The sequence below is a fragment of the Xenopus laevis genome, chromosome 5L (assembly GCF_017654675.1).
Source record: "Xenopus laevis strain J_2021 chromosome 5L, Xenopus_laevis_v10.1, whole genome shotgun sequence".
NCBI classification, from domain to species: domain Eukaryota; kingdom Metazoa; phylum Chordata; class Amphibia; order Anura; family Pipidae; genus Xenopus; species Xenopus laevis.
Window position 1 is genome coordinate 151,108,044 of NC_054379.1, and position 17,951 is coordinate 151,125,994.

A 17,951-nucleotide genomic window follows, 5' to 3' on the forward strand; every position below is an offset into this window, starting at 1 on the left:
CAAGTAAAAGGTACTGTTTTATTATTACAGAGAAAATGGAAATGATTTTAAAAAAATACTATTATTTGGTTATAATGGACACTTTCCGTAACTTCTGTAACTTCCCATAGTTTGGAGCTTAATCAATGGTTATTTTAACTATTTGTAGATACAGGTATGGGATCTGTTATCCGGAAACCAGTTATCGTCTTTCCTTCTTACCATCTCTCACATTCGTACCTTTATTTTTTTTACTTCCGTAAGTGGATCATGGTTTGTTATTATGTTGTAATGTAAAAATATTAAATTTGCTGCTTTGTAATTATCCACTATAAATCTCATTAAGCTAAGTGTTAAGGTTGCCAGTATTTTAGCAGTGAAAAAAAACATACATTCAGGAAGGATTTTTCTGCGCACAAAAGGAACAAAAAATATCCAGTTCATTGTTTAAACATAACACTCCCTCCCCAATCAGCTACAATGAGATGTTTAACCAAACTCTGCGCTGTCAGCCTCTTACTCTACATTACATGTGACATCCCCTCTTATGCACCCTCATCCCACAATGTATCTTTATTTATTCATCTCACTGAACAAACTTTATGCCTCTAAGAGAAGGCCATATGCTTTGTAATTGAACCCATTTGTCTCTTTTTGCCTATATTTCAAGATAAAGTGAATGCTTTGCTGGACAGGATATTTGAAGTCTAAATCACATGGCACCAGTATGATTAAACTGTGCGGCTGGATGAGTGAAAACGTGTCTCAAAAGGAACAACAAAGTACTAAAAAATATATAAGGTGAATTGGAAACTAGAACAGGCAAATGTTCTCATTCTGTACACTTTTATATGGGCTGTCAGAGGGGGGTATATATATATTTACAGACGTTATTAAATATTGATTCCATAAGAAAAAACATAGCAGCTCTCCATATGGTACTGGATTACAATTCCCAACATTCTTACCTAGGGGCAGGTTTATTAAGGTTCAAATGGTAAATTCGAATTTTTGATTTTTTCTTTTTGGCCAAAACTCACAAATTCAAATTTAAAACCACTAAATCGAATATGAATTTGAATGTGAGATTTAACCCACCTCGACCCTGGAAACAGTTCTAATTTGACTATTCTCCACCTAAAACCTGCCGAGTTCATGTAGAAGTCGATGGCAGTGGTCCCTTGAAATATTTTAAGATGTCAGTAGTGACAAGACGAATTTTTGGCAAGTTTCGATTCAAAAATGACACCCAATAGACTCTAATGGGAGGAAAAAATGTTGTGCATCAAACAAATGTTGCGCGTCAAAAGGTTTTTCTCAAATGTTGTTTTTTTTTTTTTGGAGGAAAACTCAATTTGAATTTGATTTGAGTTTTCGGGACTATTCAATCAAATTGTAGACTTTCGAATTTAAAAAAAAAAAATCACATTCACTCTAAAATTCGACCTTTGATAATTAACCCCCCCCCGAATGTTGTTATATTGTTGGAGGGGCAATTTGTGAAATCAAATATAATGAAATAGCCTATCTTATGAATAAAACGTTGCTTCTATAGCAGAGACATAGACAATGCCCATTTAACATGCCTAATAGTTTATACCTCTTGGGTATTCTGTACCTCACTCCAAGCAAGGGGCGGGGCTAGGAGGGCGCTCTCTGTCCAGGAAGTGGGAAACAGGAAGCAGGGAACTCAAGCTCAGGCAATTTACAGAGCCCTTAGGAGAAAAAAAGACAATAAACTAGCTGACTTAAAGGAAAACTATATCCCCAACATGAATACATAAGGAACTGATAGTTTAAATCATATTAAGTGTCATGTTAAAGTTTATCAAACTGTTATATATATATATATATATATATATATCTTCCAAATGAGTATCCGCACTCCAAAATCAATCTTGAAACAAGCTGGGGTGCACGGTAAGTCTTGTATACACCAATATTTCATAGACCAGCACTCCCTTTAATGTGAAACAGAAAATCATTTATTGCATCTTTTCTCCATATAGTTAAGTAAATATTGCCCTTTTACATCTCTTGCCTTGAACCACCATTTCATGATGGTCTGTGTGCTGCCTCAGAGATCACCTGAGCAGAAATACTGCAGCTCTAACTGTAACAGGAAGAAGCAAGGATGCAAAAGACAGAACTGTTATTTAGCTCATGCAATCTAAAAAGTATAGTTTGTTAGGTATGTTTGTGTGTACCATGAATCATACGATCCCAGGGGGGCGCCGTTATTTTTTTAAAATGGCAATTTTCTATTTGATTACCCAATGGCCCATACAACTAAAAAAGTACATTATTATGAAAATGGTTTATTTACATGAAGCAGGGTTTACATATCTACATTGTTTCAGGGGTTGAGTTTTCCTTTAACTAGTTGCCCTGATAGTGGTCGAGTACAGGTTTTCAGGGTATTGAAATTGCCAGTTAAAGGACAATGAAAGGCATCCTGCAGTTGGGGGTGCCAAATGCTATGATTAAGGGAGTTACCTGTTGGAATAAACCACCTTTTCTTTTAACCGGAGTGCCGCCTTCCTGTCTTTTGGCACCAAATGTTAGGCACCCCATGTGATGGTATTGATTTACCTGAAACCCCAGGCTGGTGCTCCTATCAGCAGAAAACTGCACTGGCCCGGGGTTATACCAGTGTAGTGAATAAAGCAGCAGCACTCCGGTATTTTTGAAAATTTGTAAACCTTTACTTAAATGCAATAGGCAACGTTTCGGGCTACGCAGGCCCTTTGTCAAGCTTGACAAAGGGCCTGCGTAGCCCGAAACGTTGCCTACCGGAGTGCTGCTGCTTTATTCACTACATGTATGCGTTGCCCTGGCAGGGGGTACGGCGTGCCCCCGGGGCTGCAAAGAGCTTAATCCGCTTTTGAAGCACACCTTATCTACATTTACGGGGTTATACCAGTGAGCACCACGGAGTGCTTCCGGCTTCTTCTTGCTTCAAATTTCCTGGGTCAGACGCATGTGCAGTCGAACGAAATAAGCGACTTTTTAGTTAAGGTTCGGCTCTTCATTCTACTGCACATGCGCAGCCGCGCAAAGACAGCGAAACACGGAAGAGAATCGCTCCGTGGTGCTCACTGGTATAACCCTGGGCCGGTGCAGTTTTCTGCTGATAGGAGCACAGGCCCGGGGTTTCAGGTAAGTAAATACATTCACTTGGGGTGCCTAACATTTGCCACCCCCAAGTGTAGTATGCTTTTCCTTCTCCTTTATCCCATCTGCTGTGGTATTGGCAGAATGAACTTTAATTTGCTTGTTGAATATACTGTATACATAACAATAAATCACAGACGAATACCTGCTTGAAGTTACCCTGTGTGCTATTGTCACTTGTGCGAATTCCCAAAGGCCCTAATTTTTAGACCTTGCTGCCAATGTTCATAATCCACCTAAGCCCTGTACATTCCTTAGAAATCCAAACCAAATTGTGGGCCCACAAATCAGGACCCCCATACAAGTAAGCCCCCTCCCCAATTGGGCCTATTTTTCTGGCCTACTTCAGTCAGAATACAAAAAGCAAACTCCTATGTGTAACTAGACCGAGATTAGTTACTACTCCCAAAAGGCCTCGGTAGGATCAATGAACCAAGGACAATGTTAAAAACGTACCCTACGTCCCACGTACCCTAGTGAGCAGTTTGGAAGTCAAAATGGAAGATGGATATGAGATGGCTTTCAGAGCACAATGAGTAATAAAATCTAACAATAAAATTGTGGCCTCAGAAAGCAATCATTTTGCAGTTGTTGCCGGGGTCAGTGACCCTGGGATACAAATAGCTTTCTAAACTGCAAACTGAGAAACATGATTAAAAAGAATACCATTTGCAAAGAACAGGCCAATCTCAAACAAACACAGATGTGCAATGTAGCTTTGGGGTGCTTGCAAATGAAGGAAGCTCAAGATCACTATGATACACGCCACGTTAATTAGTATTTAAACACACGCATGTAAAACACACGTAACAACGGGTCAGGCACTTCATGGGCCATGAAATGGAGGTGATCTGCGGAGTTCTCTACCCGGGATGGCTCCTAATCAGCATGCAGCCTCATCATCTGCTTCTTGCCCTTTCGCAATGGAATCAAATACTTCTGCCTCAAAAAATCTATACAGACAATTGCATTCCCATTCTGCTCTGTGTTTATCTGCTTTATTTTAATATCTCCGAAATTTCCCACAATAAATAAGTAGACTCCTGCAGTTTCACATACTGAGCAGTTTCTCCCTTGCTGGAAATATCCAGACACTTATATAAAGCAAGGACACACAGTAACCCTTTCAGGGCTGAGATCTTGCATAGTTTGTGATGGTACCAGAACCTACACAGTCCAGCAGCATCAACACAACTGTAACACTACTGAGCCTATAGCTGTAAACAAACTGTGGCCCTCCAGCTGAGACGCCACACTCTGCCCAAACATACAATAATCCGTGGCCCTCCAGCTATCATAATGTAATAATAATCTCAGGCGTTGGCTAATGAGCACTATTATACACAAAACTGTATCAGGGACACATGACTGCTGGGAAGTGACAGTGTGTATGTTGCAATATGCTGACATGTATAAAAATCTATCTATCTATCTATCTGTCTGTCTGTCTGTCTGTCTGTCTGTCTGTCTGTCTATCATTTATCTATCTATCTATCTATCATCTATCTATTTATCTATTATCTATCTATCTATCTATCTATCTATTATTTATCTATCTATCTATCCATCATCTCTCTCTCTCTCTATAATCTCTCTCTCTCTCTCTCTCTCTCTCTCTCTATCTATCTATCTATCTATCTATCGATCTATCGATCTATCATCTACCTATCATCTACCTATCATTTGTCTATTTAATCTATCGTCCTATTATCTATCTATCTATCTGATCTATCCATTAATACTACAGTTATTTATTTATCTATACAAGCATGTCACAATATTTATTACCCGTCTCTCTATTCTATACCTGTTTTCTAGTTTATCCAAGTCCAAATGCTAAATAAAGCTAATTTTTGATTTTCACAAAAGTCCTGTGAGTGCTGGATGTTTTCTTAATATGAGTTTCTATTTTATCCCATTTATTAATCATATCAACCATCTATTCTATGTATTTATGCATGTATCTAGAAATCATCTATCTGCCTTTTTATCTATCCATTGATCCTGTCAATTATCTATCCATCTAATTAAGTCATCAATTATATTCAATCTCTCTCTCTCTCTCTCTCTCTCTCTCTCTCTCTCTCTCTCTCTCTCTCTAATACTAATAATACTACAAATCTATCAATGTAATCTATGTAATCTGGATCATCTATTCATTGTTCTATCGTTTGATGTTATGGACCATCTATTCTATGCATCTTTCAGTCATCAATCTGCCTGTCTATCTAATCAATAATCAATCTAGTTAGTCTATCTACCTAAAGACAGATGACAGAGAAAGGTTCCACATTGCAGGGGGATAAGAATGAGTTGGGTTGTGGGCAGCAAGCCCCAGGCCCCCCAGTCCGACCCTGTCTGTCTGTCTATTATCTATCTCTTATCTGTCTGTCTATTCTCTATCTCTTATCTGTCTGTCTATTATCTATCTCTTATCTGTCTGTCTATTCTCTATCTCTTATCTGTCTGTCTATTATCTATCTCTTATCTGTCTGACTATTCTCTATCTCTTATCTGTCTGTCTATTATCTATCTCTTATCTGTCTGTCTATTCTCTATCTCTTATCTGTCTGTCTATTATCTATCTCTTATCTGTCTGTCTATTCTCTATCTCTTATCTGTCTGTCTATTCTCTATCTCTTATCTGTCTGTCTATTCTCTATCTCTTATCTGTCTGTCTATTCTCTATCTCTTATCTGTCTGTCTATTATCTATCTCTTATCTGTCTGTCTTTTATCTATCTCTTATCTGTCTGTCTGTTATCTATCTCTTATCTGTCTATTATCTATCTCTTATATGTCTGTCTATTATCTATTTCTTATCTGTCTGTCTGTTATCTATCTCTTATATGTCTGTCTCTTATCTATCTCTTATCTGTCTGTCTATTATCTATCTCTTATCTGTCTGTCTGTTATCTATCTCTTATCTGTCTATTATCTATCTCTTATCTGTCTATTATCTATCTCTTATCTGGCTGTCTATTATCTATCTCTTATCTGTCTGTCTATTATATATCTCTTATCGGTCTCTCTATTATCTATATCTTCTCTGTCTGTCTATTATCTATCTCTTATCTGTCTGTCTATTATCTATCTCTTATCTGTCTGTCTGTTATCTATCTCTTATCTGTCTATTATCTATCTCTTATCTGTCTATTATCTATATCTTCTCTGTCTGTCTATTATCCATCTCTTATCTGTCTGTCTATTATCCATCTCTTATCTGTCTGTCTGTTATCTATCTGTTATCTGTCTGTCTAATATCTATCTCTTCTTATCTGTCTGTCTTTTATCTATCTCTTATATTATCTATCTATCCGTCTGTCTATTGTGAGTGTCTCTATGACAGTCACGTATCAAGTGCAGCTAAAATGTAAATATAAATATATATAAGAGCCCGTGTATCTCGGTGGTGGCTTTTTGGGAGCTGGCGCTGCTGAGGCAGAAGGAAGGGAAGGACAGACAGGAATGAGACTGAACCCACGGGCACTTTCTCTTATACCAAACTACGACTGTCAGTTGGGAGGGGACAGTGTGGCAGTTGGGAGGGGACAGTCCGCCCTTCCCCATCGCTCGGTAGTGACAGAGTCTCCGCCAGGGTCACCGTGTGGCCAATGAGAGGCGGGCGGGGCGGGGACTAGAAAGTGTCAGGAGCTGTAGTTACTGAGCTCTCGAGCTGACAGTCCAGTCGCTGCGCGTTGGAGCAGGGGAAGCTCAGGCAGAGGGATCAGTGAGCTCGGGAGGAAAGTGTTGGAGCAGCGGCCGGGGGAGATCAGCTCCTGTGCAGCACTCGCACCCATGGCGGGGACAAGGAGCCTATAGGAGTTTTCTTATCTCACCGCAACGGCGATCTGCTCGGGTACGGACTGCTCTTTATTGCTGCCTACACTTTGTTCCCTCTGTACTGGGTGCTCTGTATACTGGGTGCTCTGTATACTGGGTGCCCTCTGTACGGGCTCTTCTGTATACTGTGTGCCCTCTGTACTGGGTGCCCTCTGTACTGGGTGCTCTGTATACTGGGTGCCCTCTGTATACTGGGTGCACTCTGTACTGGGTGCTCTGTATACTGGGTGCCCTCTGTATGGTCTCTTCTGTATACTGGGTGCCCTCTGTACTGGGTGCTCTGTATACTGGGTGCCCTTTGTACTGGCTATTATGTATACTGGGTGCCCTCTGTACTGGGTGCTCTGTATACTCGGTGCCCTCTGTACTGGGTGCTCTGTGTACTGCCTTTCCGGTGTCCGGGTGCTCTGTCCTGTGTATACTGCCTTCCTGGGTGCCCTGTGTACTGAGTGGCCTGTGTACTGCCTTCCTGGGTGCCCTGTGAACTGTGTGTTCTGTGTACTGGGTGCTCTCTGTACTGGGTGCTCTGCACACTAGCTTTCTGTGTGTACTGGGTGCCCTGAGTACTGCCTTCCCGGTGTCCTGTACTGGGTGCTTTGTACTCTGTGTACTGCCTTCCTGTGTGTCTTGTGGACTGGGTGCCCTGTGTACTGGGTGCTCTGTGTACTGCCTTCCCGGTGTCCTGTGTACTGGGTGCCCCATGGACTGGCTGCCTTGTGTGCTGATTGCCAGTGTGCCCTGTTCTCTGCCTGCCTGGGTGCCATATGTACTGACTTGTGTGCCCTCATTGCCTGTGTGTCCTGTGTACTGACTGATCTCAGTGTCCTGTACTTTGCACCGTTTCTCTGCCTTGGTGCCCCTTTATACATCCTTCTTCCTGTGTGCCCTGTGTTCTGTCTCCCTGTGTATGTGCCCTATGTGCTGTCTCCCTGTGTATGTTCCCTGTGCTGGGTGCTGTCTCCCTGTGTATGCTCCCTGTGCTGGGTGCTGTCTCCCTGTGTATGTTCCCTGTGCTGGGTGCTGTCTCCCTGTGTATGCTCCCTGTGCTGGGTGCTGTCTCCCTGTGTATGTTCCCTGTGCTGGGTGCTGTCTACCTGCCTGTGCCCTGTACCACCTACCTGCAAGGTGCACTGCTTAGAAAAATACTCTGATGAAACACGGTGGAATTTAGTGGAATTCCAACGGGACATTGAGTTTTTGGGGTACAATTTAAGGTGAGTTCCAGCAATGCACAGTGAGATTGGGAGTACATTGGGATTTTGGGTAATTTTTGCTGAGGTACAGTGATTTCTGTCATGGTACTATGGTATCTAATGGAGTAACAGTTAAACCCAAGAGATTTTTCAGACCGTTTACAGATTCCGTTTCTTTATTTGCACCTATTTCTCTCGCCACGTGACTCTGTTTTCAAGGGGTGCTGGGAATAGTAGTAGCAGGTTTAATAGCCATGCAGTTGCTCTATATATGCTGAATGCATTGGGTCTATTTGAGTAGAAGAGCGAGAATTATTCTCTGCCATCTGGAACTCCTGCTGGACAGGTCCTGTATTATTTCTGCCTGTTTCCTAGGGTGGAATCTTCCTCTAAAGCTGAGGATCTTCTCTCACCCATATGATGCCCATCTTACCTGCACGCTATCAGGCTGGGAATATAAACATTGTGTGTATCTGCTTTGCTAATACACATCTCACATCAGTGAGTGATTGCTGGCAGCAGTGTAGGGTAGGCTGGATGGGGTGTCCTATCTCTCTGCCAGGGAATGGGGAAGGTTTTTAGGCAGACAGACATACTATAGAATGAATCGATTATATATTTTATACCATGGCTGGGAGTGGGGAAACTTACCATTTATCGCCAGTCATTGACTGATATGTATGAGAGTACAACCACAATAGCCCCAGGTGGTGCATATGTGCTGAATTTCAATTGCCCTTATCTACATAACTCCAATGTATCATATATAACATATAATCATATCAATAGGTCTCCATTCTGCTGTCTGTCTCTATTCTGCATCTGCCCATGAATATATCTCTGCTGTGCTAATACCCATGGACTTATCTCTGATCTGCATTGGACCATAAATAGGTTTATTTTGTGTGAATATCACTATATTTGCTCATACACATTTTGCAGTCTAATCACTATGCAGTGGTGCTGATACCCACGTACTCGTCTGTTCAGTCGATACCTATAGACTTGTGCATATGCTGCCACCCATGTTTCATGGTGTTGCTCACACACTTCTGTTTGTGTTACTACTCCTATGCATTGTGCTGACAACCCTGTACTGGATTCTATTCAGCAGATTCTTAGTTATGTACTATACCTTTATTATTCATCCATCCCTGTGCCTTTGTCTGTTCATCGGATCCCCTGGTACTTTATTATGCAACTGCCCCTTCACATGTAGCGACCCTTGTACTTGTCTAATCAGCTGATTGACAGTTACCTTGTGTTATATGCAGCTAACGCTCTACTTGTCGGCATATGACTGATTTTTCACGTCTTTATTATGCAGCTGGAGGTGCCTGTTATTCTAATGCTGCCACCCCTTTAATCAGCTGATATCCATTTCTGTGTCTCTATTCTGCTGCTGATATGCTAGCCTATTCTCGTCTCTCTTGACTTAAAGGGGAACTATCACGAAAATTACAATTGAATATAATCTTCCTCATACTGAAGTCAGAAACCTTCTAAATACAGTACATCTAATTGTTTCTGAAATAATCAAGTTTATAATTACTATTCCTCTCTCAGCATCTGTTTCTCTTCATTCTGTCTTCATGCAGCACTTGGGTGTCAGATGAATGATCCTATATATCTTGTAAGGGGCTTCCTTTCCTAGCGGATGTATTAGAGCTCACTCAAATAACTGATTCCAGTACAAACAAAATCTAACAAAATAACTGCCTTTTGCACAAATTCTGCACATAGAGAGACAGGATGTCTGGTGATTTTAATAGAGTGAGCTCTAATACATCTTCTAGGCAAAAGAAGCCCCCCATAACATATATTGGATCTTTTATCTGACACCCAACTCCTGAATGAAGACAGAATGAGGAGAGAGGAAACAAAATAACTGCCTTTTCCACAAATCCTGCATGTAGAGAGACATGTTGTCTGGTGATTTTAATAGTGTGAGCTCTAATATATCTTCTAGGCAAAAGGAGCCCCCCTATAACATATAATCATTCCTGTGTCTCTGTTCTGATGATATGATAGCCTATACTTGTCTCTCTTGACTTAAAGGGGAACTATCGCAAAAAAAATAAAATTTAATATAATCTTCCTCATACTATAGTAAGAAACTTTCTAAATACAATCAATTAAAATTCTGCATTGTTTCTGAAATAATCAAGTTTGTATTCACTATTCCTTTCTCAGCATCTGTTTCTCTTCATTTTGTCTTCTTGCAGCAGATGAATGATCCAATATATCTTATAGGGGGGCTCCCTTTCCTTGCAGATGTATTAGAGCTCATTCAAATAACCGGTTCCAGTACAAACAAAATCTAACAAAATAACTGCCTTTTGCACAAATCCTGCATGTAGAGAGACATGATGTCTGGTGATTTTAATAGAGTGAGCTCTAAAACATCTTCTAGGCAAAAGGAGCCCCCCTATAAGATATATTGGATCACTCCTCTGACACCCAACTCCTGAATGAAGACAGAATGAGGAGAGAGGAATAGTGAAGATAAACTTGATTATTTCAGAAACAGTACAGAATTTTTAATTAATTAACTTTTATACTACCAATGTGCTGTCTTTGATTTACTTATCTAACTCTACTTGTTTCCTCTCACACAGAACTGGCGTTCCCACTGCCCTTGTCTTGTCCTGTCATTGATGGGAAACCAACTGGATCGCATCACCCACCTGAACTACAGCGAGCTGCCAACTGGGGACCCCTCCGGGATCGAGAAGGAAGAGCTTCGGGTTGGGGTGGCATATTTCTTCTCAGACGAGGAGGAGGACTTAGACGACAGAGGGCAGTCCGGGCGCTTTGGGGTGAGAGACCCCAGCCCGGGAGAGGAAGAAGAAGGGCATATAGTTTTGAACGAAATCGAGTTCTCTGCTTTCAGCTGCCAGGAATGCATATTCTCCAAGATCAGGGGCAACCAGGACCTCAATGTGTACCCAGTTCAGGGCTTGTTGTCCTTTTGCACACCGGGGGATCTTGTGGAACTGCTGTTTATTTGTCCCTCCAAGGACCATCCACCACCACCTTCCCCTCACTGGGCAGTTTATGTTGGCCAGGGACAGATCATTCACTTGCACCGGGGAGAAATTCGGAAGGACAACCTTTTCGAGGTGGGTGGGGAATGCATGGGCAGGGTGGTTAGTAACTGGTATCGATACAGACCACTAACTGCCGAGCTGGTCCTGCAAAATGCCTGCGGGCACTTGGGCTTAAGAAGTGAAGAGATCTGCTGGACTAACTCTGAAAGTTTTGCAGCCTGGTGCAGGTTTGGAAACAGGGAATTTAAAGCTGGTGGGGAGGTCCACACCGGGGACCTGCAGTACTTTCTGAAACTCCACCTAGAGGAAAACAACATCCATACACTAAGGTTCCACAGTCTGGAGGAGCTTATAAGAGAGAAACGCAGAGCAGATGCTGGAGGAAAGCTGAGGTTCATCAAGGAACTCTCCATGGTGGAGAGGAAGGAGTAGAACCTTCAGATGTCCTACCTGAGACCCTTCAGCTTTTGTTGAATTACAGAACTCAGCATCTTCTGAGAAATTCAGTTCATCAGTAGCTGAAGTGCTGCAGGTTGGACATCCCAGTGAAGGTGAAGATAATGGCAATGGACATTTACCCCTTACTGACTTGCCAAACTTTATTGCACCTTTTTTTGGACACCTTTCTATGGATCATGTCAACATTCCTAAAACCAGCATTTACACCATAGCCACTGTTTGGTTTGGCTTCGAAAAACATGGTATACAAAGAACAAAAAAAAAATACAATGAACAAAAAAAAAGCAACAACAGTATTCTTGGTTATGTTGGCTGTAGTGTTGATGTCTTCTTGAGCAAATTAGCAACATGCTAAATAAAATTTCAAATTGAAATTTTTTTTAATTTTCATGGTTTTTCTCCATGATCGTTTAATCACAGAGGCCAATAAATTGGATTTCTCTATTTGCTTCCCTGGTATTGTTCTTTGCTATGTATCCTTTTTCTATTGGTGGGGGCATATGACTGGCATTTTGAAAAATTTGCTACATTGTAGTTGATGTTTAATAGATCCGCTTCAAATATTTATTTTCATTATTGTTAGATATGTGTTTGATGATTTGGAGTTACTCAACCTAACTCTTTTTGTGTCTGCAAACAACACACTCTTGCTGTGAGTCACTGACAGATTTCATCTGCTCTGACTGGCTGATTTCAGCATGAGCCAGCAAGTTGCTATGTGCTTCTGACAAACAGCTTGGTTGAGTTGTTTGCAGTGTGGGGGGGGGAGGTTAGACCGAGGAAGTGTAAACCATTTTCTCAGAAGCTATGAGAAAAAACTAATAAAATCTATTAGTAGAAAAAAGAATTAGCATTGGGTACATGTGATGGTCCCCTAAAAGTCAGTCCTGTCTGTAGTGATTATTGATGCGGTGCTACATTATTCTGTAGCCTATTATGCCTTAATGTGCCTGTTACATTATTCTGTCGTTAAGTGCGTGTTAATCTACCCATGTTCCCTTATTCTGTAGCTAATTTAGTCTACACTTTACTTTTCACTAGGTAGTTGTGTTATATCACACACATTACAGCTATGATATCTAGCATCCACCCCTTCAAAATGAAAAGGCACAATGCATATGGCTAAAAAGTAGTTCAGTTAGATCCCAACAATGTATAATGCATAATCCATTTCCCTGATTTTGCATTTTCCTGGATTTGACAAATTTTTTTCTGGTCCCCTGACTACTACATTCTGGATGGAAACACACAGGCTAAATTAATTGTTAATAAGGTATGCAAGCACATCACTTGTCCAAAGCAGTGATTCCCAATTGTGGGGGTGGCATTTTTGGGTCTGGAACAGTGGGTCCAGCTTCAAGGTTAGTTTGGGGAATACTGTGAGGGTAATGCCCATTTGTTCTTCTTGATGCCCCTAAAAACCCAACTTGAAGGTCAGTTAGGTTGAGATTAGGGTCTGAAAGTGGCAGATGGTCTATCCTAAAGCTTAGTTTAGGGGATACTTTGAGGTTAATGCCCATTTGTTCTTCTTGATGCTCCTGAAAATCCAACCTGAAGGTCAGTTAGGTTGAGATTGGGGTCTGAAAGTGACAGAGGGTCCACCCTGAATCTTAGTCTGGGGGATACTGTTAGGGTAATGCCTATGTGTTCTTCTTGATGCTCCTGAAAGTCCAACCTGAAGGTCAGTTAAGTTGAGATTAGGGTCTGAAAAGGAACGATGGTCCAGCCTGAAGGTTAGTTTAGGGGATACTGTGAGGAGAAAGCCCATTTGTTTTAAATAGATCTGAAAGCCCACCTTGAAGGTCAGTTAGGTTGAGATTAGGGTCTGAAAAGGGAAGAGGGTCCAGCCTGAAGGTTAGATTTGAGGATACTGTGAGAAGAAAGCCCATCTGCTTTAGATACATCTAAAAGCCCACCTTCAAAGTCAATTAGGTTGAGATTTGAGACAAGAATGTATCTGCTGTCCTAGATATTCTGAAATTATGACTTTTATGAATTGTTAATACACCAATTAATTTATATATCTATAAGTTCTTACGAGCTAAATGGGGCCTTGACCAAAGGATGGATGTCCAAGGGAGGGTCTAAACTAAAATAGTCCCACAACCACTGGTCTACAGTTAAACTGATGAGGTGGCATAGCTAATTCCTTTTCCTTTTTTTCCTAATGACCAACCTGTAGGGATGTCGCGGACTGTTCGCCGACGAACTTGTTCGCGCGAACATCGGCTGTTTGCGTCCGCCGCAAGTTCGCGAACGTCGCGCGACGTTCGCCAATAGGCGTTCGCGTCAAAATCGTTCGACCATTCGACCATTCGATCGCTAAAATCGAAGGATTTTCGTTCGAATCGAACGATCGAAGCCATTGGATTGAATGAAATCATTCGATCGAATGGCTTCAATCATTCGATTCGAACGAAAATCGTTCGATCGAACGATTAAAATCCTTCGATCGTTCGAATCGAACGATTTTCGGATGTTCGAAGTTCGCGAACTGTTCGCGAACTGTTCGCATTTTTTGCCGGTGTTCGCGAACGGCGTTCGCGAACACATTATCGGCGGTTCGCTACATCCCTACCAACCTGTTGTTGAATAAACTATAACTGCAGGGAAGCTGGGAGATGACGTTCACAAGGGGGCCCCACGTTGTAAATCCCTGTCCTAATGAAGCCCTGAAACTTTTACATATAGGCTCAGTGATGCCTACATTCAGCTCTGCATATAAGTGGTTAATAGCAAGGCTGCCAATTTACCCTTTGTCTGCCAAGAACATATAAGTGATGTGCAAACAGTAAAGCCCCTACAGCACCATGTGACCAACCCATTCTTCTCACTTACACATTCCTATGCACAATGCTGGCTTTCTCTGTGCAATAAAACGCTATTATTCATTCATTTATACTTCTGTAGCAATTACATGTGATTTCTGCACATTACTCAATATCTCAAAGTCATCTGCAGGGGTGGAACAATACATACAGCCGACCCAGGGACACTCTACTATACTGTATCAATAGCCTGGTGGGGTCCTGAGTTATTCACAGTCTCTCTCTCGATATATATATATATATATATATACCTGTGTGTATATATATATATATATATATATATACTGTATGCAAAGATAAAGAGTTATTCTATCAGAAGCTGTGTCAGACCAGACAAAAATTTTTGCACCACTATTTCGGCACCAAAAATCCATAATAGGATTAAAAACCAGTTGGAAATTCATGGGTTTATCTGTTGTGGTTTAGTAAATAATTTACCATTTTAAGGGGTTGGCTGGGTTCACCGATACCATAAAGTAGGTCATTTAGATGACACTATAGACAATGTATTAGGGAGGATCAGTGATCAATGTAACAATTCCAATCCAGCCCTATAGTCATTCTGCTTAACTAGCCAAGACCAACTGCAATAGACGCCTTCTATCTGTAGTATACGAAAAAAGTTAATTTGCAACTAAATGCTCCCTCTAAGACTCATCTTGTTAAAGGAGAACAAAGCCTAAACCACAAAACCATACCTCCCAACTGTCCCGTTTTCAGCAGGACAGTCCTGCTTTTGACAGCTCAAACCGCAGTACTGGAAAGTCCCGTTTTTTCTCTGCACTAAACGGCTAAAAAGCTTTTGGCAGAGAGCCCAGAACAGCCACCAGGTACAGATAAGAGACTTTTGTAACAATTTCGAGATAAGCAAGTAAGTAATTGTAACTGGTCCCTTAGGAGAAGTTCGACTTACAGCTTAAAGAGCAATTCACCTTCATTATCAAAACTGTGATAACTGAAAAAAACCCCACAGAAATAGGTTTAAACTACAGTATATAAACTATAACCTGGCAAATGTTGTAAAATGAACACGGTATTTAGGGGATGTGGCCAAAAGAATGGGGGTGGACAACTATGCGTGACGTGTGCCACATTTTTTGTCCCTCTTTTTATTTACAAAATGTTGGTAGGTAGGAGAATATGACTAGAAATGATGTGGAAGCCCCATTATAATAATGATCCAGGCCTTCATAGTTGTCCTTAGCAGATTCCCCTCTTGTATCTTGTTAGGCCATCCTTTGAGTGTCGGTGGCACTGCACGTGCTCAGTGTGCTATGGGCCGCTGTTGAAAAGCTTAGGAGTCATAAAAATCGTCAAAACGTCAGCAGAGGTTATAGAAGTTGATGATGCAGAGCTGATCATAAATTAACAGTGGTGCAAAATGTACTGGTTTCTATGCTGCCATGTAATGTGAATCTGAATTAATTACCAACAAGCCAAGTCTTGAATTTTATATCTATATTTTTATGTCTATATATATATATATTAGGGATGCACGGAATCTACTATTTTGGATTTGGCCGAAACCCCCGAATCCTTCTCGCAAGATTTGGCTGAATACCGAACCAAATCCGAATCCTAATTAGCATATGCAGTCACCCAGCGACAAATTGCCTCTTCTTCGGGTGACTAATCTCACCTAAATGCCTTCCCCCAGCTAGAATGTAAATTGCCGGCGGGATGGTACTCGTATAGCTTTGTTTTTCCGAAGTCGCCCGAAGTTGCCTCACGAGGAAACTTCGGGCTGCTTCGGAAAGCCGAAGCGATCCTAGTGCCGCAATGACATCAAGCATCTCGAGCTTTTGTTGTTGAGCTTTAGTTCTCCTTTCAAATAGATGTAATTACCAATGATGCATTGTATTTTCTTGATGATTTCAAGGCTGTCTTCTGTTGTCATGGGGTTGGGGAAAAAAAAGAATTTCATGGTCTACATCATTCTTATATAGTAGTATTGTCTGCGCTGTGTGTTATCTAATGTAGCAGCAATCTCTGACAGGCTGCTGGGGGTTGCACTTCAACTGCAACTTCAAGGAGTGCTTCACCTTTTAGTTAACTTTTAGTATGTTATAGAATGGCTAATTCTAAGCAACTTTCCAATTGGCCTTCATTATTTAGGGGCCGATTCACAAAGGGTCGATTATCGAGGGTTAATTAACCCTCGATATTCGACTGGGAATTAAAATCCTTCGAATATCGAAGTCGAAGGATTTTAGCGCAAATAGTGCGATCGAGCGATCGAAGGATTATTCCTTTGATCGAACAATAAAATCCTTCGAATCGAACGATTCGAAGGATTTTAATCCAACGATTGAAGGAATATCCTTCGATCAAAATAACTGAGGAAAGCCTATGGGGACCTTCTCCGTAGGCTAACATTGAGTTCGGTAGCTTTTAGATGGCGAACTAGGGGGTCGAAGTTTTTTCTTAAAGAGACAGTACTTCGACTATCGAAAGGTCGAATAGTCGAACGATTTTTAGTTCGAATAGTTCGATTCGAAGTCGTAGTCGTAGTCGAAGGTCGTAGTAGCCCATTCGATGGTCGGAGTAGCCCAAAAAACACTTTGAAATTCGAAGTTTTTTTACTTCGAATCCTTCACTCGAAGTTAGTGAATCGGCCCCTTATTGTTTATAGTTTTTTTTTTTATTTCGAAATGGGGGTTCTATAAAACAAATGATTTTTAAAGCTACACATTTATTGTTATTGCTACTTTTTATGACTCCTCTTTCTATGCAGGCCTCTCCTATTCATACTCCAGTCTCTCGTTCTAATCAATGCATGGTTGCTAGGGTAGTTTGGACCCTAGCAACCAGATTGGTGAAATTGCAAACTGGAGAGCTGCTGAATAAAAAGCTAAATAACTCGAAAACCTCAATAATAAAAAATGAAAAGACCAATTGCAAATTGTCTCAGAATATCACTGTCTACATCATACTAAACGTTAATTTAAAGGTGAACTACCCCTACAGGTCAGACAACACTGGAAACTATCCCATATTCTTCCTAACTACATTGGCTACACTTAGGAGTCTTCACTATGCGCTGGGCCCAAGGAAATATCCCTTTGCTTGTCTCTGCCTAAAGGCACCTCTCGGTAGTCTGACACCTTCCATTAGGAATCTGCTGAATGTCAGTGTTAATAAAAGGTCCTCAGTAAGATAACCTGTTTAGCTTTCACATACAGCTGCTCTGATTTGGCTCTGACCAAATTCCATGTGCTAGCAATCTCTCTGGCCGTCCTGCACAAATATCCATGTGATGAATGCATTTTCCTAGTACTCATGAAACATTGATATGGCAGGCGGTAAACATCCTTGCCAATATATTATTTCTAAAAATAGCCGTCGCTTGGAACAGTACATCATTTATGGGGCAGCAGCGAATGAGTGTGCTGTCAGATATATACAGGGTATGGGACCTATTATCCA

The 17,951-nt window shown here is 41.2% G+C and overlaps 1 protein-coding gene across 1 annotated transcript; it reads left to right on the forward strand.

The window, feature by feature from the left end:
* The first annotated feature begins 6,835 nt into the window (after positions 1 to 6,835).
* On the forward strand, positions 6,836 to 12,141 carry LOC108717189 (protein LRATD1). The gene is made up of 2 exons (XM_018264023.2): positions 6,836 to 7,011; positions 10,807 to 12,141. Exon 2 carries the CDS (start codon positions 10,846 to 10,848, stop codon positions 11,668 to 11,670), a length of 825 nt encoding a protein of 274 aa, XP_018119512.1. The 5' UTR covers positions 6,836 to 7,011; positions 10,807 to 10,845; the 3' UTR covers positions 11,671 to 12,141.
* The last annotated feature ends 5,810 nt before the right edge of the window (positions 12,142 to 17,951 follow it).

What these genes read in the sequence shown, in the direction of transcription:
- LOC108717189 (XM_018264023.2), top strand. Translation starts at nt 10,846, where the DNA reads ATGGGAAACCAACTGGATCGCATCACCCACCTGAACTACAGCGAGCTG.